General features: G+C 42.2%; 1 protein-coding gene across 2 annotated transcripts in view; it reads right to left on the reverse strand.

Annotated features, from left to right (window-relative positions):
- Positions 1–22,577, reverse strand: part of PARP4 (poly(ADP-ribose) polymerase family member 4) — a 76,880-nt gene that overhangs the window by 5,667 nt on the left and 48,636 nt on the right. For both annotated transcript variants that reach the window (XM_027557641.1, XM_027557640.1), the window contains 8 exons: positions 21,624–21,794; positions 21,286–21,366; positions 17,902–17,982; positions 16,564–16,659; positions 15,842–15,964; positions 9,648–11,045; positions 7,908–8,007; positions 101–233 (listed from right to left, as the gene is read on the reverse strand). In XM_027557641.1, coding sequence (XP_027413442.1) covers positions 101–233; positions 7,908–8,007; positions 9,648–11,045; positions 15,842–15,964; positions 16,564–16,659; positions 17,902–17,982; positions 21,286–21,366; positions 21,624–21,794 — 2,183 coding nt within the window. The remainder of the gene's footprint in view (positions 1–100; positions 234–7,907; positions 8,008–9,647; positions 11,046–15,841; positions 15,965–16,563; positions 16,660–17,901; positions 17,983–21,285; positions 21,367–21,623; positions 21,795–22,577) is intronic.

Genomic DNA, 22,577 nt, shown 5'->3' on the forward strand with positions numbered 1-22,577 from the left:
CATGATGAAAACAAACAAGATGAAACAAACAGGCTGAGGGCAAATAAATAAGCAAATATAATAAAAGAAATGACTGAAAATATAAATGAGTTAAAGTCACCTGGGAATGGAAGCATCATCCAGTCTCATCAGCGATTTGACGATTATTCCCTCCTGTTCCAACTTGGTGCGAAGGAACTGCAGCACTAGAAACGTGGCGATCAGATCTAGAAGGCGCTCTCTTCCTCTTACACCTGGAAGTGAAGCATTTGTTTATGTCTGTTAGAGACACTGCATCCCAAACGGTACCTGTTTATAACAGTTCTGTTGAAGAATTACATTAATATTACTATTAAACCATAACACATGAGCACATCACAAGACTCTGTAATACTTAACAAGGTCCTTAACTAACCAGCTATTTAAATAAAAAAGGAGGGCAACTGGAACAAGGGTTTATCATAATATCCTGATGGTTGTTAGGAAACTGAATTCCATCCAGAGTCCCCCCTGCACCCTAACTTTCCACATAACCAGAGATGTGCGAAGTTCACGGAAAGAAATTTAGTTTCTAGGCTCCTGCTGCAAATACCTCAGGGGGATAAACCTAAGCATACAACAGATGAACAACTGATACATTGATTAGACCACTGTATTAATATCAAATTATTCCTAAGTGATCAGTAGTCTCGGAATAGACTTTCTAGCACTACTGGTGCCTTGGGGGCCCTGTCAGTAAAACAAAATTTAGATAATTTTCATGTTCCTGTAAATGCTCTGCTTGACCAGAAGCACTACACACTCAGGCAGCCAAGCCTGCAACTCTTAAATCAGCTCCTAGGGTCTCGGCTTATTTTTTTGTTCCTGGGTCTTTCTGAGAAGTCGGATATGCACCAGTCAATCAGAGGCACCTCCTGTCCCCTGCTGCCCCCTCCTATAAAAGCTAAGAGCCCCTTCCTTACTGTGCCTTCTCTGGGCTCGAGACTGGAGTCTGCCTGCTTTATGAAGTGTGAGATTAAAACCTTTTTGCTTTTCAAGATCAATAAATTGCTCTCTTTGATGATTTTAACAGTGCATACAGGTAACCAGTGTCCTTATCCAAATCAAGATATTTTACTCTATTATGAAAAATACCAACATTGAAAATGAATACTTATATCTACTGAGCCCAGAAATTGACCCATTTTTATTTTCTAAATGCAACCTATGTATTTGAGATGACTTTATACAAATATTTTCATTTTAAATATTGTTACTTTTCCAATCCCAAACTTTGTGAAACCAAACTTTCCACATCTTTTTGGGTTCAAAATAAGCCACCCCAGAATCTACCACTTTGGTGAAAAGCTAAAGGCAATCAACACTTAGGAGACTCAGGAAAAGCTTTTTACTACATCCCCCACCCACAACAGTCTAAAATAAATTAGGAGAGGGGCTATAACAGGAAGAGAGCTGTTGCCAGTCTTCCATCGAGAGACTGATCGCCAGGCAGTGCAAATATCTGTCTACCACACATTCTGTCCCCTCACCTGCCCATTCCCCACCCTCCAGGGAGCCCTACAGCCCCTGTCCCTCTCCCTTTCTCAGCTGCCTGGCTGCCTTTTGAGTCTCATGTTTCTTTGGCTCCCATACATACACATACATATGCACGTATGTAATTCAAGTTGTTTCTCTCTTGTTAACCTTTAATTACAGGGGAGTCTCAGCCAAGAACTAGAAGGGTAGAGAGAGAGTTATTTTTCCTCTCCTACAATCTTCATCATCATTAGAGTAACAAGAGAAAGAAACAACTTGAATTACATACAAGCCTATGTACACGTGTAGTTTCCCAGGTCAATTAACTGTTTCCAAAATGTCTGATACGTAGCACTGTTTGCATCACCACAACAAAGTCACTCAATGGTTTTTTAAAAAATATCTGAAGCCTACAGAAAAGTAGAAAAAACAATATGATGAATATCCCCATCACCTCATAGCTTATCTACTCTTAACAGTTTTCCACGTTTTGAATTTTTCTCTTTTCTTTAAAAGAAAGAAAATATTTTAAGTTGAAGCCCCCCTTGTATACATCCTCCAATCCATCCACTTACACTCCAACCTTCCCTCAGCTTTTCAAAATAAACACTCTTCTGATCTGGGGACTGACATTCCTGTGACGTACACTGCTTTTGAAAGTGATCGTCGATGACTATGAACAGTTATATGCCAAGAAAATGGACAATTTAGAGGAAATGCCTGCAATGTGGGAGGACCTGGGTTCTGTCCCTAGGTTGTGATGATTCCCTGGAGGAAGCATGGCAACGCACTCCAGTATTCTTGCCTGGAGAATCCCCATGGACAGAGAAGTCTGGAAGGTTGCAAACCATGGGGTCACAACGAGTCGGACACGACTGATTGACTAAACACAGCACAGAGGAAATGCAAAAATTCCTAGCGATATATGATCTTCCAAGACTGGATCTCCCAAGTGCTGTATTCAATATGCCAGTAAATTTGGAAAACTCAGCAGTAGCCATAGGACTGGAAAAGGTCAGTTTTCATTCCAATCCCAAAGAAAGGCAATGCAAAAGAATGTTCAAACTATTGCACAACTGCACTCATTTCACACGCTAGCAAAGTAATGCTCAAAATTCTCCAAGCGAGGCTCCAACAGTATGTGAACTGAGAATTTCCAGGTGTCCTAGTTGGATTTAGAAAAAGTAGAGGAACCAGAGGACAAATTGCCAACATCCACTGGATCATACAAAAAAAAAAACAAGAGAATTCCAGAAAAACATCTATTTCTGCTTTGCTGACTATGCTGAAGCCCTTGATGGTGTGAATCACAACAAACTGTGGAAAATTCTTAAAGAGATGGGAATATCAGACCACCTTACCTGCCTCCTGAGAAACCTGTATGCAGGTCAAGAAACAACAGTTAGAACCAGGCATGGAACAACGGACCGGTTCAAAATTCAGAAAGGAGCACGTTAAGGCTGTATATTGTCACCCTGCTTATTTAACTTCTATGCAGAGTACATCATGTGAAATGCCAGGCTGGATGAAGCACAAACTGGAATCAGGATTGCTGGGAGAAATATCAATAACCTCGGATATGCAGATGACACCACCCTTATGGCAGAAAGCAAAGAAGAACTACAGAGCCTCTTTATGAAGGTGAAAGAGAGTTAAAAAGCTGGCTTAAAACTCAACATTCAAAAAACTAAGATCATGGCATCTAGTCCCATCACTTCATGGCAAATATATGGGAAAACAGTGAGAGACTTTATTTACTTGGGATCCAAAATCATTGCAGATGGTAACTGCAGCCATGAAATTAAAAGACACACGCTCCTTGGAAGAAAAGCTATGACAAACCTAGACAGTGTATTAAAAAGCAGAAACATTACTTTGCCAACAAAGGTCTGTCTAGTCAAAGCTATAGTTTTTCCAGTAGTGATGTATGGATGTGAGAGTTGGACCATAAAGAAGGCTGAATGCCGAAAAACTGATGCTTTTGAATTGTGGTATTGGAGAAAACTCATGAGTCCCTGGGACTGCAAGGAGATCAAACCAGTCAGTCCTAAAGGAAATCAATCCTGAATATTCATTGGAAAGACTGATGCTGAAGCTGAAGCTCCAATACTTCGGCCATCTGATGGGAAGAGGCAACTCATTAGAAAAGACCCTTATGAGGGGAAAGATTGAAGGCAGGGGGAGAAGGGGATACAGAGGATGAGGTGGTTGTATGGCATTACCAACTTAAAGGACATGAGTTTCAGCAAGCTCCAGGAGGTGGTGAAGGACAGGGAAGCCTGGTGTGCTACAGTCCATGGGGTCGCAAAAAGTTAGACACGACTGAGCCACTGAACAACAAGAAGGCTGAATCAGGAAGAAAAGTAGAAAACAGATCAGTTATCAGTAATGAGACTGAATTAGGGGGAAAAAAAAACACACCAAAATCCTCCCAACAAACAAAAGTCCAGGACCAGACAGCTTCACAGTGAATTCTAGCAAAATATGTAGAGAAGAGTTAAGATCACGGTTTAATATGCACACACTGATCAATGTGTTCAACAAATCGAGGAATAAAGATCATATTATCATCTCAATGGCTGCAGAAAAAGCTGGATTGCTTATTAAACATCTTATTTTTTAATTAGGCATTTATCTCTATGAACTTCTCTCTTAGAACTGCTTTTGCTGTATCCCATAAATCTTGCCATATTGTATTTCCATTTTCTCTTTTCTTTTCCATGGGATTTCCTAGGCAAAGATACTGGAGTGGGTGCCATTCTCTTCTCCAGGGGATCTTCCTGACCTAGGGACCAAACCTGCACATCCTGCATTGCAGGCGGATTCTTTACCGCTGAGCCACCAGGTGACAGAGGAGCCTGGCAGGTTACAGTCCGTGGGGTCCCAAGAGTTGGACATGACTTAGCAACTAAACAACTATAACAACCACCACAATTTCCAATTTCATTTGTCTTAAGGTATTTTTTAATTTCTCTTTTGACTCACGTTTTCTTCTGTAACATGTTGCATAATCTCCATATATGTTTCAATTTTTCAGTTTTCCTTGTGTCCTTCTAGGACTTTCATAGTTTTACATTTGTTCTGGTGGATCCTCTGAAGGCTTTGCTTTAGGCCTTGTTAGGGTGGGACTGTTCAGTTTCCCCCCCCTCATCCTGTCAGACAGTCCTTGATCATGATATACAGTCTTTATGGCTCTTCTAGGGTTTCAGTGGAAAGCCTGAGACATTTATCAAGTCTAAATTGTTGTAATCTGAACACCAAATTCTGTCTTCCTAACACTTGGTGACAGCTGAAATCTCTGCTCAGCCCTCTAGCTTCTGGATTGTTGCTTTTTTCTGGATTCCTTGAAGGCACACTGGTGTATGTATAGGTTAGGGGACAGCCAAGGATCTGAGGGAGGTGTGTGTGCGTAAGTCAGATTTTTTTATTATGTCATTCCATACAATTTTAAGTGAACAGACTTTGAGAAAATCTACTGGGAGTATTACACAGATGATGCCAATATTGATGAGAATGTTTTACATAAGTTAAGAACAGGGCCCACTGATACGATCATCCCCCGAAATTTGTACATTCCATACAAAAAGAATAAATAAAGTTTACTGGCATTTAATTAACATTATTCATGGCAATCTATGAACTATGATACACCTGAACAATTGCAGAATCTTCAGAGCAAACCAAAGCATTTTCTTCCACTAGCAGATGTAGCAGTTTGTTTCTCTAAAAACAAGCAAATAAATCAATACAACAAAAAACAAACACACAATCCCAAAACAAAAGTTGAGGGAGCTTTCAGTGCAGCTTTCAGAGCTCCCTGCTCTTCGGTCCCCTCCATTAAGTATTCTCACCTTTAATTTCGAGGTGCTCTCAGCCTCAAACGCTGACCCCTGTGTCATCATCCCATGAACACTTTGTTTCAGTTCTAACCTCCATGTGCCTCCTGAACTGAGACGCACCTTCAGGTGAAAAGCTGGATAAAAGTGGAGCTCACCTAATTTGTTTCTCTTCTTTCAAAGTTTGTGTCCCTGCTAGTTTCTGCCTGCTTCTGATTATATTCCAGGCCTTCAGAGAGTGGTTTTAAAATACTTTGTCTAGGGTTAATAAATGTTATGGGCAGGAGTTAATCAGCTCTTCTTTCACTCCAGAAACTAGAACACTCTGCTTGTGCAAGTTTTCATTGTTACATTTCGTCTAATGCAATTCAAAGTGCAATTCAAAGAGTACATTTCCCAACTCCCTGTGTTAATATCTGGGTGGGGCTCAGAGCCTCATCCTTGCCACATTTTTTCTTTCTCCCTCTGGTCTACCAGGTGGATGATGCCAGAATAATCTTTTCTTCTTCTTTTCAATAGGAGTAACTGTAAAGACACATGTTGGTGATGGACGAGTTGCAGTATAGAAGGAGTCTACGTGTCCAAACCGCTGTATGGGGTGGGACTTTCCTATGGACCGACACCTGACTATGAGGTGTGCGTGAAAGCGATCTTTGTGTTTAGGCTACTTGGATCTTTCTACAGCAGTCATTGCTACTCGTGCAAATAGATCTGCACAGGTAGTACCCTACTTAATGGTAAAGATGACCAGAAACTAGTCCCATCCTTTGATGATTAACAAATATAATCCCTTTCACATGTAACAAATATATTTAGTTCAGTTCAGTCGCTCAGTTGTGTCCGACTCTTTGCGACCATGAATCGCAGCACGCCAGGCCTCCCTGTCCATCACCAACTCCCGGAGTTCACTCAGACTCACGTCCATTGAGTCGGTGATGCCAACCAGCCATCTCATCCTCTGTCGTCCCCTTCTCCTCCTGCCCCCAATCCCTCCCAGCATCAGAGTCTTCTCCAGTGAGTCAACTCTTTGCATGAGGTGGCCAAAGTACTGGAGTTTCAGCTTTAGCATCATTCCTTCCAAAGAAATCCCAGGGCTGACCTCTTTCAGAATGGACTGGTTGGATCTCCTTGCAGTCCAAGGGACTCTCAAGAGTCTTCTCCAACACTACAGTTCAAAAGCATCAATTCTTCGGCACTCAGCCTTCTTCACAGTCCAACTCTCACATCCATACATGACCACTGGAAAAACCATAGCCTTGACTAGACGGACTTTTGTTGGCAAAGTAATGTCTCTGCTTTTGAATATGCTATCTAGGTTGGTCATAACTTTCCTTCCAAGGAGTAAGCGTCTTTTAATTTCATGGCTGCAGTCACCATCTGCAGTGATTTTGGAGCCCCCAAAAATAAAGTCTGACACTGTTTCCACTGTTTCCCCATCTATTTCCCATGAAGTGGTGGGACCGGATGCCATGATCTTCATTTTCTGAATGTTGAGCTTAAAGCCAACTTTTTCATTCTCCACTTTCACTTTCATCAAGAGGCTTTTTAGTTCCTCTTCACTTTCTGCCATAAGGGTGGTGTCATCTGCATATCTGAGGTTATTGATATTTCTCCCAGCAATCTTGATTCCAGCTTTCCAAGGGAACATTTCATGCAAAGATGGGCTCGATAAAGGACAGAAATGGTATGGACCTAACAGAAGCAGAAGATATTAAGAAGAGGTGGCAAGAATACACAGAAGAACTGTACAAAAAAGATCTTCACGACCCAGATAATCACGATGGTGTGATCACTCATCTAGAGCCAGACATCCTGGAATGTGAAGTCAGGTGGGCCTTAGGAAGCATCACTACGAACAAAGCTAGTGGAGGTGATGGAATTCCAGTTGAGCTATTTCAAATCCTGAAAGATGATGCTGTGAACATGCTCACTCAATATGCCAGCAAATTTGGAAAACTCAGCAGTGGCCACAGGACTGGAAAAGGTCAGTTTTCATTCCAATCCTTAAGAAAGACAATGCCAAAGAATGCTCAAACTACTGCACAATTGCACTCATCTCACACACTAGTAAAGTAATGTTCAAAATTCTCCAAGCCAGGCTTCATCAATATGTGAACTGTGAACTTCCAGATGTTCAAGCTGGTTTTAGAAAAGGCAGAGGAACCAGGGATCAAATTGCCAACATCCGCTGGATCATGGAAAAAGCAAGAGAGTTCCAGAAAAACATCTATTTCTGCTTTATTGACTATGCCAAAGCCTTTGACTGTGTGGATCACAATAAACCGTGGAAAATTCTGAAAGAGATGGGAATACCAGACCACCTGACCTGCCTCTTGAGAAATCTGTATGCAGGTCAGGAAGCACCAGTTAGAACTGGACATGGAACATCAGACTGGTTCCAAATAGGAAAAGGAGTACATCAAGGCTATATATTGTCACCCTGCTTATTTAACTTATATGCAGAGTACATCATGAGAAATGCTGGACTGGAAGAAACAAATATATTAGAACACTGGTTTACAAAAACGTGTAACATTTAAGAGCGTGACATTTATAAATAGAAAACTAGTGACATACCTAAAGATCGAATGCCTTTTTGCTCAAGAAAGCTGTTTAAAATATTTGTATTAAGTTTTAATATAAATCCCAGTTCTTGTGTAAGTTTCCAGCATCCATCCTAAGAAATTAACAAAACAAAATTTCAGCCACATTATTACAATTTCATCACATGAGTTATGTGATGAATAATATGTTTTCCACTCAGGGAATTAAGACATCTATACTGTAAAATTGAAGTTTCTTCATGTGCAAACACAGTATTATTGGGAATCTCATAAATACTATGGACAATAAGTATTATATCTGGTAGCATTTGTAATAAAGCAGTAGAGAGGTTCACGTATGGACGTTTTTTAAAATAGTATTATACTTTTTTTCTTCTAATAATTCTTTGAAACAATGTTTCTCAAACTTTTAAATAACATGGTTCCTTTTGTTCAACATTAAAATGTGTCCTTATGATGAAATATGAAAATGACTCTTTTCTACTGAAGATAAAATTATGTTGAACATGCTCTTTGAAACTACCTTCCTTGTGCTCACATACTCTGCCCACTCCAGCTAAGACGGATCTTCATCACATGCTTACAGAAGTGTTGCAAGCCTGATCCTGGGATCCTAACTGAGAAGCAGACAGACTCCAGGTCCAAGGTGAACTAACACAGGGCGTGGAGGCGAAGGTGGGGTGCAGGCAAGCACATGGGTGAAAGGATCTATGGCAACAATTTGAAAACTAACAGGAGTGACACATTGTGCCAGCTGGCCTTCACCTAGTGTGGAGTGCTGTTTTCTTGTGAGCTGCTTCCTGTGAAGTACTGTCACTGAACCCACTGTGCAGATGAGGACACTGAGGTACGAAAACTTAAGCAAGTTGTCCAAAGTCACACAGCTGACAAGCAGTTGCAGCAGGACCTAAACCTCAACACTCTGGCTCAAAGACTGTTGCTGTGCTATGCTGTTTTCACATGCATTTCTCCAGGTGGAGGCTGCGGGCAGCTGGTCTACCTCTCTGCGAGCTGGACACTTTTATTACTTTCATTACGTGGATGACTGCAAGACTGACTTGCCCTGGATCACAGAGTGGAAGGGTTGGGACTTGAACTGACACTAAACCAAGTTACTTTTCTACTTTACTATACTTTTGCCTGGAAAATTCCACAGATGGAGGAGCCTGGTAGGCTACCGTGGATGGGGTTGCAAAGAATTAGACATGGCTGAGAGATTGAGCATATTACATCAAAACAAGTTAATTACAGATATCAGATTGGGTCTTAGTACCAGTGCAAGAACTAAATTTATAGTGTGATTTAGCTTCACAAATGGAATGCTAATCTCTAATATAAGCTCACATGTTGAGTCATATTCCTGAGAACTTTTAATATTTAAAGTGTACTTACAACACTTGTGCTTTACTTTGCAATGTGAAATTTGTGTGAATTGCAGTTCAGCAGTTTTAGAACCTAGGAGATTAATGTCTTACCCCAGGACCCACTGAGGGATGCTAACCTTCAACTGAGGAATGTTAACACTCCCTTTCATGATATTCTGGCCTAACAGTTAAAAATAGGTAGGTAAGCACCAGCTTTTCTCAAGCACACTGTTTGTTTGGCTGGCTTCTCAGTGAAGGAAGCTGCGTTCTGGGACTAGCTCCTCATGTCAGTGTGGACCAGCAGCAGTCTGGTGAGTAGCTACTTTGTGTAGCACCATCCTGAACTTTGAAGCTAATGAAGCAGATTTATGGAGAGAGAAGACTAGTACCTTGGTCTGAAGCCTGAAGAGTTCAGTCGAAGGCACATAATTCCTCCAGCTTGCTTTGCCAACTAGGCCATCCTCATCTTTTTGTGCCTGAGTACTTGCAGTAAAGCCACTTCTCAGGTCATATTCTGCCAGCTTTTTAAAAATCCTACTTGCCAGAAGTTCTCCTATTTTATCACTTTCCGTTTCAGAAGAACATTCAAAAAATGAACAGTCATATTGGAGGGAGTCTAATGACAAAGGTTTATCATACACAGCTAACAGAGGAATGTCCAGCCGGGCATCCTCAGCAGGGCCAGATGGAGCCACTGGCAGCTTATAACTGGCACTCCTAGGAGATGGGAGATGGTGAGAGGGAAGAGGAGAGGAAAGAGGGGGAGGAGGGGGAGGAGGAATGCCAACCCCCTGAGATAGAGGGGGAGGAGGGGGAACAATTCCTCCAGATAGAGGGGGAAGATGGGGAGGAGGAGGAACACCACCCCACCCAGGTAGAGGGGGAGGAGGGGGAACAAGTCCCCCAGTTAGAGGGGGAAGTGGGGGAGAAGGAGGAACACCACACCACCCAGGTAGAGGGGGAGGAGGGGGAGGAGGAATGCCAACCCTCTGAGATAGAGGGGGAGGAGGGGGAACAAGTCCCCCAGTTAGAGGGGGAAGAGGGGGAGAAGGAAGAACACCACACCACCCAGGTAGAGGGGGAGGAGGGGGAACAACGCCCCTGGGTAGGGAGGGAGGAGAGGCAGGGGAAGAAAAGACAGACTTTACAAGTGGACAAGGGAGAAGACTTGCAGAACAGGAAAAAAGATTCGGCCGTGAGAGAGGGTCTGGCTGAAGGGTAGTGAGGGCACTGAAGCCTGTGGCACCCCCTTGATTGGTTTTGGGCAGCTGAGACCTGGAGCTAAACGAGACCCTGGGAGCAGCAGCAAGTTGCAAAGGTGACCCCTGGAGATGCAGCCTGGGAAAAGACGCCATGTCCAGGGAAACGTCGGCACCACTGCCCATTTCCAGGTACTTCTTAGGGGAACCGAAGTGTTTGGGACCAGCTGGAGAACCAAACAGTGCTGAACTGGCCTGAAGGTAGAAACCAGAGCCAACATGGAGGGGTGTAGTTAAGAAACTAGGGGCAGTAGGAATGTCAGAAACGGCCGTTTTCTGTGAGATAGCTTCTGTGAATTGTGGTTTAACTTCTGTTTGTTTAGATGACTCCATCAGACCCAAACCCCAGGGCTCCTCTGCATCCCTGAAGACAAAACTGACCGCTTCAGATTCTTCTGGGGCATCTGAGCTAAAGGCTTTAAAATCTTCAGAAAGTATCATCTTAAGTGATGAACGCTTCTTTTTAGTCTGTTTACGTTTACATTTACGTTTGGGTTCTTGGTTCCATTCAGACGATGCTGAAAGTGTCTGCCAGAAAGAGAAGTGACAATATAAGGAAAGCACAGGTTAAGTGGATGATGATCAAGAAGCCAGGCTTCCTAGGAGCTGACCTCTCAGCACTGATGAAACTGTCTGTCCCAGGGCACTGAGAAGACCAGACACTCAGGGTCACTTACCTATAGTGCCCTCATTTACAGACATGGAGTTGGAGAGCTGGAGACAATATCAGTGGTAAATACACCAAATATCTTAATCTCTCTCTGTTCTTAGAATCACAGAATTTTAAACATCCCTTATTTTCCACAAGAGGAAACTGAGGACCATAAAAGAGACTTGCCAAAGACTTGACAATAAGCAATATTATAGTGTCAAATTAGTCCTAAAATGGGCTTTCCAGGTGGCACTGGTGGTAAAGAACCCAACCTGCCAATGCAAGAGACATAAAAGATGCAGGTTCAATCCCTGGTTTGGGAAGATCCACTGGAGGAGGGCATGGCAACCCACTCCAGTATTCTTGCCTGGAGAATCCCATGGACAGAGGAGCCTGGTGGGCTATAGTCCATGGGGTCACAGAGAGTTGGACACAACTAAAGCAACTTAGCAGCCCTAAAATAAACTGATAGAATGAAATTATTCCAGTCTTTTATACTGCTTTAAGAAATATTAAGAAAATGAGAAAACTGAAAAAAAAACTCCAAAGCTTTAAGTAAATTAATGTCTTTTATATTAGAATATGAAAATATATAAAAAAAAAGAGAATGAGGGATGCTGTCACTACTATTATCTGAATAAATTTTAAAGAGTATTCCTTAAAAACATACATGTAAATAAAATCACATTTTATATGAATTACTAGTCCTTGAGATATCTTGAAAATAATCAGCTTTTAGTTTTACCAATGTAAATGAGGTTTTTTTTTTTAAAAGGAGTAGTCCCTTCCCAGTTCAGACAAATGTGTATATTTAAATAATTAATGGGGCTTCCCTGGTAGCTCTGCTGGTAAAGAATCTTCCTGTGATGCCGGAGACCCAAGTTCAATTCCTGGGTTGGGAAGCTCCCCTGGAGAAGGGATAGGCTACCCCTTCCAGTCTTCTTGGGATTCCCTTGTGACTCAGAGGATAAACAATCCGCCTGCAATGTGGGAGACCTGGGTTCAATCCCTGGGTTGGGAAGATGCCCTGGAGGAGGGCATGACAACCCATTCCAGTATTCTTGCCTGGAGAATCCCCATGGACAGAGGAGCCTTGTAAGCTACAGTCCATGGGGCCACACACAGTCAGACATGCCTGAGAGACTAAGCACAGCTCAGCACATATAATTAATACTGCAGGACACAGGACAAGACACACATTTAAAATAATATTTAAATTTTTCTGGTTAAATTTTTCTTAATTAGATGAGTAAAGTGAAAAAAGAGCAAGTGATGGACCAGACCCATCAGACATTAAAGACTTTTATAAAATTACAATTATAACAGACTGATTTAGGAAACAGAATACAGGGTCCAGCAACAGATCCTAACACAAGTGGGGAGTTAGGAGATGATAAAGACAACAAAGATTCCTAAAATCAATTAGAGGAAAAGAAGACTTATTTAATAAATGGTGCTGGAGAAAGTTGGAAGTCATCTGGAAAGGAATAAAGTTGTTCCCATATGTCCCATCTTATACCAGGAAAGAAAATTTCAACGTAAACATGAAGCCATACAACTATTTAAAGAAAGAAATCATGGGAAATTTTTATAAAGCATAATATCTGAAGGAAAGATTTCTAAGCATGACAAAAGACAAAGCAATACAAAACAAAGAAACCCAAAGATGAAAATGCTTGACTTCATTAAAATATCTGTATGACAAAATGATGATAAGCAACATCAAAATACAAATGACAAACTGAGAAATTTTTGCAACTCGTATCATAAAGGCCTAATTTCCCTACAAAATATAATTTTCCTAAGATAAACAAGAAAATGACTAATCTCACAATTTAAAAAGGTAAAAGACATTAATGGACGATACCTAGAAAAGATGAATATGTGGGCTCTTAGGAATATGAAAACATGTTCCTTTTCATTCATAAAGAAATAAATGAAAATTAAAATATCACTAAAATACTTTTAACCTACCAGATCTGTAAAGATCAAAAATTTGAATAATATACTGGGTTAAAGAGAGAATAGAGTAACAGCCTCTCAAGTGCTTCTGATGGGAGAGTGAACTGATATAACCTATGTAGTGGCAATTTGGGCTTTCAGGTGGCTCTAGAGATAAAGAATCTGCCTACCAACGCAAGAGATGCAAGACAGGCGGGTTTGATCTCTGGGTTGGGTAGATCCCCTGGAGTAGGAAATGGCAACCCATTCCAGTATTCTTGCCTGGAAAATTCCATGGACAGAGGAACCTGATGGGCTACAGTCCATGGGGCCATAGAGTTGGACATGCAAACAGGCAATTTGGTTAAAGCTAATTAGATATTCAAAATAGATTTATTTGGGTATAATTGACATAAACAACTACATCTTAGAGTGATGAGTTCTGGCATAAATATACATCCCTGAGACCATTGTCACAACGAGGGCAATGACATATTCAGCACACACTCCTTTAGCGTGCCCTTTTGTGCCGCATCTCACTCCTCCTCCTTGCTTTCTGTAACTTCAGATTGGTTTGCACATATTTTGTGTCAATGGAAGCTTACAGCTTATATTCTTTGACTTTTACTTAGTATAACTGCCCTGACATTTATCCATGTTGTTGTATATATCAATGGTTAATTCTCCTTTTTAACCTTTTTTTGAGCTACAGGACTTCCCTGTAGCTCAGATGGTAAAGAAACTGCCTGCAATGCAGAAGATCTGGGTTCAATCCTTGGGTCAGGAAGATCCTCTGGAGAAGGGAATGGCAATACATTCCAGTATTCTTGCCTGGAGAACGCCATGGACAGAGGAGCCTGGCAGGCTACAGTCTATTGGGTTGCAAAGAGTCAGACACGGCTGAGAGACTATTTCTCCTTTTTACTGCTGAGTAGTTACTCTCGTAAGGCTGTACCACAATTTGTTTACTCATTTATCTCCTGATGGTTGTGTCCAACTTCTGGCTGCTACAAGTAAAGCCACAATGAATACTCATGCGCAAGTCTTTGTGTAAACACATACTTTCATTTCATTTGGCTGGGTCAAATGATAGGTGTATAGTTAACTCTTTAAGAAACTGAGAGTTTTCTAAAATGATCTTCTGCTTATTTTTTTTTACTGGGTTGTTTTCTTATTATCGGATTGTAAGACTTCTTTATATATTTTAGATAAACATATTTGTCAGATATGTTTTGCAAACATTTTCTCCCAGTCTGTGGTCTGCCCTTTCATTTTCTTAACAGTGTCTTCTGAAGAATAAAAGTTTTTGATATTAATAAAGTCCAGTTCACCAATTTTTTTTGTGGTTTGTTCTTTAAATTTAGGAAAGCTTTGTACAACCCTAGCTCATTAAGGTTTTCTCCTGTTTTCTTCCCAGATACTCAGGTTTCAGCTATTACATTTAAGCCAATAATCCAGTCAATCTTTTTATATGGAGTGAACTAAGGGTAGAGGGGTTTTGTTTTGTTTTTTGGTACATGACTATACAATCTTTTCAGAATCTTTTTTTAAAAAGATCGTTTTCCCCCATTGAATAGCCTTGGGCCTCTGTAGACAATTGGCCCTATATATCTGGATATATTTCTAGATTCTCCATGCTGTTCCAATGGTCTAGATGTCCATTTTATGTTAATACCACACTTTCCTACTTACTGTGGCTTTATAGTAAGCCTCAATATCAGATGGTGTAAGGCCTCCAACCTCTTCTTCCTTTTCAAAGGTGTTTTAGCTAGCCAAGATCCTTTACATTTTGTTCTTTAGTTGCCGAGTTGTGTCAGACTCTTTGCAACCCCATGGATTGTAGCCCGCCAATTGTAGGCACCTCTGTCCATGGGATTTTTCAGGCAAGAATACTGGAGTGAGTTGCCATGCCCTCCTCCAGGGGATCTTTCTGACCCAGGGATCAAACTGGTGTCTATTATGTCTCCTGTGTCAGCAGGCAGGTTCTTTAGCACTAGGCCCACCTTGGAAGCACATAAATTTTTTCCCTTGGATTTTAAATCCTTAGATTTTGGCAGTTTTACGTCTCTAATTTGGATACTCCAGAGTCTTACTACCACTGTTTTGTTCCTTTGCTTTTGTATATATCTTCCAGGTTTTATTTCCCTGGAGAAGGGAATGGCAACCTACTCCAGTATTCTTGCCTGGAGAATTCCAAGGATAGAGGAGCTTGGTGGGAGTCCATGGGGTTGCAAAGAGTTAGACATGACTAGTGACTAACATCTTCCAGTTTTTATTTAAGTTGTGCTTCTCAACTTCTATCATGTGGTCACAAAGGCCACAGCATAAAGCACTACAAACTTTAATAAATATTGGTGGTGAAGTTAGATAATTAGATAGGCTTTTATCACTACTTTCAGGATGAACTGCCTGTCACTCTTAGAGATAAGGCCTTTGGCTTCCTGAACCACAGTTTGTCTGTAACCACTATTGTTCCTCTTTTGCACTTTATAGCTACATTTGTAAATGGAGCCTTTCTCACATAACAGCATTTTTAAAAATGTGCAAAAATTCCCATCATCAGGGAGACATCAGTATCTGCTTGTATACAGATCAAAAGGGTGCTATTTTAGCGAAGGGTTCCCCTTACCATCATAAAAGCATGAGCACACAATTGATCAATTGTATCAATTGATTTGTAATCACAACTTGTACACACAATTATATCAATTGATTTGTAATCAACACTCACCTGCATCCTGCTGGCATCTGGTTGTTCCCCCTCCCAGCTCATGTATGGCAGAAAATCTATGTCTTCTTTGGCAATAAGTTCCAAAGTATTTGGAATATCAGGAGAAGGTGACTCATTACCATACTATATTGAATAACAATCAGGTAAAGAGAAAACAGACATTATCACATTAAATTATTATTACAAATTCTAAAGCCTCATGAATGTTTGGTTTGGAATATGTTTGGGGGTCGGACTGGATCCTGTGTCCTGGGGGAGAAGATGGTCAGGTTGGGGTGAGGGTCCCCTTCATAGAGCACCTGCTGGGTGGCGCTGTACCAAGTGCCTTGGAGGGCTCTCCTCTCAAACTGTGTAGACGAAAGGGCCACTCACAGGGTAAGGGGAGCCCAGGCCTCTCTTATTTTCTGAGGGTCAAGAATTAATAAAGGTGAGAAATGCCAAAAATGTAACAAATTGTAGTATATCTTAAAATTCACATATTCAACAATTTGTTACATTTTTGGCATTTCTCATCTTTATTAATTGTGTACGAATTCAACTGTAACATTAAAATAACAGCACAGGTAACTCATGCAGAGATCACGCAAGCCCTGTGCCCTGCGTGGATAAGAGGCTTTCTGCTGCTTTTCACAGACGCAGGGGCCACCAGTGACAGCGAAGGCAAGAATCATCTTCTTAGCCCGCAAATATAGATAAAATGACGGTGAATTAACAATACATACCCTTTTCTCCACAGCCACAAAGCTTGTAAACTGTGTTATGAGAGAGTTTTCTTTACTGAGTTTAATAATCAGAGATTTTAAAGTTTGCTTCTTCATCTAAGAAAAATGAATAATAAGACAGAATAATGAATAACAAATGAAATCATGTCCTATTGACCAATTAAATGAATACTACATAATACAAAAAGGTGTCTTTCTATAAGAAGTAGATAATGGCACCCCACTCCAGTACTCTTGCCTGGAAAATCCCATGGATGGAGGAGCCTGGTAGGCTGTAGTCCATGGGGTCGCTAAAAGTCGGACACGACTGAGCGACTTCACTTTCACTTTTCACTTTCCTGCATTGGAGAAGGAAATGGCAACCCACTCCAGTGTTCTTGCCTGGAGAATCCCAGGGATGGGGGAGCCTGGTGGGCTGCCGTCTATGGGGTCGCACAGAGTCAGACACGACTGAAGTGACTTAGCAGCAATTTTATAATTAGGATTTCCAACGCAACATTGAGTCGATGGCTCTGCCTAAGTATCTCAAGTGGCTAACCTGCCATTTCCTGCAAAAACTGGGCTCAACGAGAGGCTAAAGTACAGAAACAGCAATTCATATTCATGAGCTTCTTGTGGCTTGTGGTGTGTTTATAAGGAGCCCTCAAGGTCAAGGCTGCTGAGCTGCCAAGACCTGTCACATTGAGTCTGTCTCTCACTGTAAAGATGAGGAGCCCAGGGGTGTCAGGAGGTAGAGGGACTGGTCCAGGCTGGTTTGCCAGTGCAGCTGGTCAGCTGCCCTCAGATGGAAAAGGACCCTGAGCAAAGCAGGACCAAGGCTGCTGACCTGAGGGTGAGAAGGAGGGTGCTGACCTCTGAGGGAACCAACTGCCTGGGGAGGAGTGTGCTGAGCGCTAATGCTCCAGCCATCATTTGACAGCAGTCATCTGGGTATGGGGTAGCAGAGGGAGTCCCCTGCCAGGGCCTCAGTGGCTCAGTGATGGGGGGGCAAGGTGGGCTTGGCTCTGCTGAGCTCCCCAGGCGGCTCAGCCCCCCAGACCTGGCCTTTTCATCACAGATGGAGACATTCACCCTACAACACACAAGCACCTAGGTGGTGTCTTTACAGGCACTGAGGGAGGCGTCTGAGTTTCCTTTGTTCTGTCAATAATTCATTCAATAAGCTAACTAAAAACTAAATCAAGTAACTATGGGGCACCCTGCACCCTGGCATGGAAAACACGGCAATGATGACAGGGGTCCCTTTCCATCTGCTGATCCTCATTCACATTTCCAAGGATAAAGCAACTCAAGAAAGGCCAAAAAAACAGACAATGGCTTTCACATGAAAAAGCAAACCTCGTGATTCACTTCGTTTTCGTGGAGAATGCCATCTTCATAATCTCTTATCAGAGCTCGAGCTGCCAGCTTGTGAATCATCTGTTCAGGCACCAAAGGAAAAAAGATTCTAATTCATGTCATACATAGGAAATTATTTACATAATTGAGATGCATTTGCATACAATGAAATTCACCCCCTTTAGGTGTGCAGGTTGATAAGTTTTAACTAATGTAGACGCTGTGTGGGCTTCCCTGGTGGTTCAGCTGGCAAAGAATCCGCCTGCAATGTGAGAGACCTGGGTTTGATCCCTGGGTTGGGAAGATCCCCTGGAGAAGAGAAAGGCTACCACTCCAGCATTCTGGCCTGGAGAATTCCACGGACTGTATAGTCCATGGGGTCGCAAAGAGTCGGACATGACTGAGCAACTTTCACTTTCACAGACTGTATGTGGGGGCTTCCCTGGTGGCTCAGCTGAAAAGAATCTGCCTGCAATGCAGAAGATCAGGGTTTGATCGCTGGGTTGGGAAGATCCCTGGGAGGAGGGCATGGCAACCCACTCCAGTATTCTTGCTTGGAGAATCCCATGGACAGAGGAGCCTGGTGGGTTACAGTCCATGGGGTCACAAAGATTCAGACACGACTGAAGTGACTGAGTATACATGCATATAGACGGTGTGTGAGCACCACTGAAACACAGACAAGGGGATTTCTTCCCACTAAAACCTCGTGTCGTGTCGCTGTGCAGTCACCTCCAGTCCTGGCACCCATTCGTCTCCATTCTGTCCCTATAGTTGGCATTTTCTATACACGTGTGACCTGCTCTACTGGAAGAGCCAGCCCAGGGCTGTGAGGCCTGACTGTGATCTCCACTCTGAAGGGGCCACAGACAGAGCACCAGGAAGTCAAGGGCCAGGGCACCACCCTTTCCTCAAATGGCTGAAACAACAGGACTCAAAAGGCAACGTCTCCCATCAGTGACAATTCCAACTCCTGCCATTTTTTACTGGTAAGGCCACGATTCACAGTGGAAAGACAACTATAAAAATTATGACTTTATGGAAAATGACCTGCTCCCAGGTAAAATCCCACTGAGATTCAGTTTTTCAGACAATACAAAGATACCCTTAAATTCTATACATAAGTCATTGGCAAGTAATAAGTTTTCATTCAATGCCAAAATGAAAGCTTTGCTTTAGTTTTGTTGTTGTTGTTGTTATTGTTTAGTCACTAAGTCATGTCCAACTCTTTTGTGACCTCGTGGATTGTAGCCTGCTGGGTTCCTCTGTCCATGGGATTTCCCAGGCAAGAATACTAGAGTGGGTTGCCATTTCCTTCTCCAGGGGATCTTCCCGACCCAGGGATCAAACCTGCGTCCCCCGAATTGGCAGGTGGATTCTTTACCACTGAGCCACAGCAATGTCTGATTATATAGATATAAATAAGGAATGGTTGTCTGGCTATATAAATACTCCTATGAATAGTAGTAGTAGTTACTGCCTCAGTCGTGTCTGACTCTTTTCAACCCCATGGACTGTAGCTCACTGGGCTCCTCTGTCCATGGAATTCTCCAGGCATACAGCATAGACAGGTTAGGAGTTTTCCAGATCTAACTATAGCAGATTTGGTACTAATGCAAATACTACAAATTCATTTGCTTTTAATCCAAAAATAGGAAAAACAAAAACACATCCTCAATATACAATGTTTTATTCATCATCCAGTGCCGGGAGCCGGTGAGGCATTCCACTCGTGACAAAGGTCATGAGGAAGGAGGCTCGGCATATGCAAAGGCGGGATCGAGCCTCAGGAGTCCCCCCGGATATTCTCGAGCATCTACCCCCCAAAAAACCAGAGTCTGCCTACTTTATTGCTTTGTGCTCTCACCTCTGACTTTACTGGGGGCTGTCCCCTACCACCATCTCGCTCTCTCTGTCAAAGAGTTAACTTACAGCTCCAATTAATAAAGGTCCTGGGCAATTAGGAGTGTTTAAATCCAAACCCCTCAGATGGCTCTCTAACTCGCCTGACAAGTTTACCCGGACTCCTGCAGCTATGCATACGATTGTTTACAGTCTCCCAGCCTCGAGAGGCACGGAAAGCTTAAGGTATTCAAATAGCTTAGAGCCTCTCAGAGAGTTAAAAACTGTCAGAATAAACTAGTAAAGGATTTCATTGATGAGTCAATGCTTGTTGCCAAGTTTTCACATCCTCTGAATTGTATCCTTGAATGTGTATTAATTAATAGTGGGTATGTAGAAAAAATAAGTAGTGGCCTTGGTGTTAGTAACTTTAGACCCTTAAGGTAATAAATTCTTTCCTTTGTTGTAAACCCATTACACATCCGCCCTATAGGAATGCAATTTTATCTTTGGAAGATGGCGCCAAACCTTAAAATAATTACCCTTAGAGAAAATAAGTCTTTGTTGATAAGTCCTTGTCAAGAGTCATAAAATGTTAGTAGGCCTTCTGGCCAGAAGATGATGTAAATCACCTAAACCATTTGTATACGATAAATTTGCAGGAAAGAAACCCTGGTTTTTGATAAGAATCAAAGACTGCTGACTTTGCATCCCCTATTATCCTCTATGTGTAACTTAGGGTATAAAAGCCCCTGTTAAAAATAAAGCTATGGGCCTTGCTCACCAGCGCTTGGTCTCCCCATGTCATTCTTCCCTTTAACTTCCAGCTGAGTCTCCATCTGGAGCGCGGAACCCACCACGCTTACTAATTATGCCTGGGTTTCTAAGACCCACTCGAGAAGGTGTCTAGGGTGAGGCACCTTCCGCTATTTGAGAGGGCGCCTGCGGCCTACGTAAGTGGTGCAAACTTCTTGTCTTGAAGTTTTATTGGTCTCCCGCGTAAACCAAGCTACTCAGCCTCTTTTCTCCACTGAATTTTCCTACTGAGCTATCCTCATTCTATTATTCTTTATATCTCTAATTAGCATATAAATAGTCGCCTAGGCTGTCTCTCCTTCGAATACCCTGGATCAGCTGGGGCTGGTCCCCGGCAATCCAGTACAGTTATACTCAGTATTCTAAAATAAGAGGCAAGGACCAGGCACTGCAGGTACACTGAACTTGTAGGGAGACATGCACATCTTTGAGAACCACCTTTAAAGGTTTCATTCACAAAACACCAGGTTTAACTGCAGTTATTTATGCCCACTGATGCCCCTGTGGATACTCCTGGACTCAAGACCCCGGATGAAGAGCTGCTGCCTTAGAAACTGATGGTCAGTGTCCTCGCTTGTGGAGATAACAACCCTCCACATCACATCAGGTGCTAAGATGTCAACACAGAAAACAATGCAGGAAGGACGTGGTGCATTAAATATGAAAATACAGAATTATTTTAACTTTCAAAAACAGTGAGTGCACAGTTTAAGTTTTTAATCTCACCGTTCCAGTTGTCTTCTGAAGTTCAGTAGTTGACACCACTGTAGAATACTCTCTCTCTTGAATCAGCGCATGTAGAGTTGCCTGAAATGGGAAAAAAAATTCCTTATAGTTTTTCTACTTCATAATGTCCTGGTTAGTTCAACAGTGATTCTTTCAGTGATTTTAATGAGAATTAAGAGGCTCTCCAGTGCCCTTGGTTAACCAAGCACTGTGATCCCAGGAAAAACTGTGTAGCATATTATGACTTGGGGGTAAAGGAAAGGGAAGAAAAAAGAAAAAGAAAGTTATTAGCAAAACACATTGCTGTTCCCATAATAAAAAGCCTGCGTGCTCCTCACCTGTGTACAGTGAGGAGTGAGCCCGTAGACAAGGAGTCGCTCGCTGTGGAACAGGGACTGCACCTGGGTGGGGGCCTGCAGGGGTGCGGGCGTGTCCGTGCTCAGCTGCTGCCATTTGACGGAGACCGAGTGGCAACTGGGAGAACTCAGCCTATCCATCTGGGCTTCTATCTATTTATCAAGAGGAGTTATTTCTCTTTCAGTGTTACATTCAGAAAATAGTTACCTAACACTTAAAAATGACTTTACATTCTGTCCTTTGGGAATTGTAGCTCTTTTTTTTCCCTCCTTCCTGCTACTGGGTATATTTCCAACAGGATTCTAAGTCAAATTTTTAATAATAGCACTAGCACACAATTTAAATTCACAAACCATCTTAGAATTATTCTATTAATTAATTACCAATAAACAACTTTGTCGTGTAGTAGATTCCAGTTATAAAAATTAACCCTACAAAGGACTTGAATAGACATTTCTCCCTAGGGAAATGCAAATCGAAACCTTAATTAGATACAAATTCACATCCATTGGGAGGGCTATATAAAATCAAAAAGTGTGAAAATAAGTGTTGATGCAGATGTGGAATAAACTGGAACCTTGGCACACTGCTAGTGGGAATGTAAAATGCCAGTGAACAACAGTATGCTGCTGCTGCAAAGTTGCTTCAGTCGTGTCCGACCCTCAGCGACCCCATGGACTGCAGCCTACCAGGCTCCTCCGTCCATGGGATTTTCCAGGCAGAAGTACTGGAGTGGGGTGCCATTGCCTTCTCCGCAGAATGGCAGCTCTTAAAACACTAAGTGCAGTTACCACATGACTTAGCAATCCCACTTCTGGGTACTGAAATTAGGGCCTCCAACACATGCCTGTACACCAATCATCAGGTCAGTATGATTCACAGTCAAAAGGCAGAAACAACCCCAGGGTCTAGTGACAATAAATGGATACACAAAA

Source organism: Bos indicus x Bos taurus, chromosome 12, assembly GCF_003369695.1.
Source record: "Bos indicus x Bos taurus breed Angus x Brahman F1 hybrid chromosome 12, Bos_hybrid_MaternalHap_v2.0, whole genome shotgun sequence".
Taxonomy (NCBI): domain Eukaryota; kingdom Metazoa; phylum Chordata; class Mammalia; order Artiodactyla; family Bovidae; genus Bos; species Bos indicus x Bos taurus.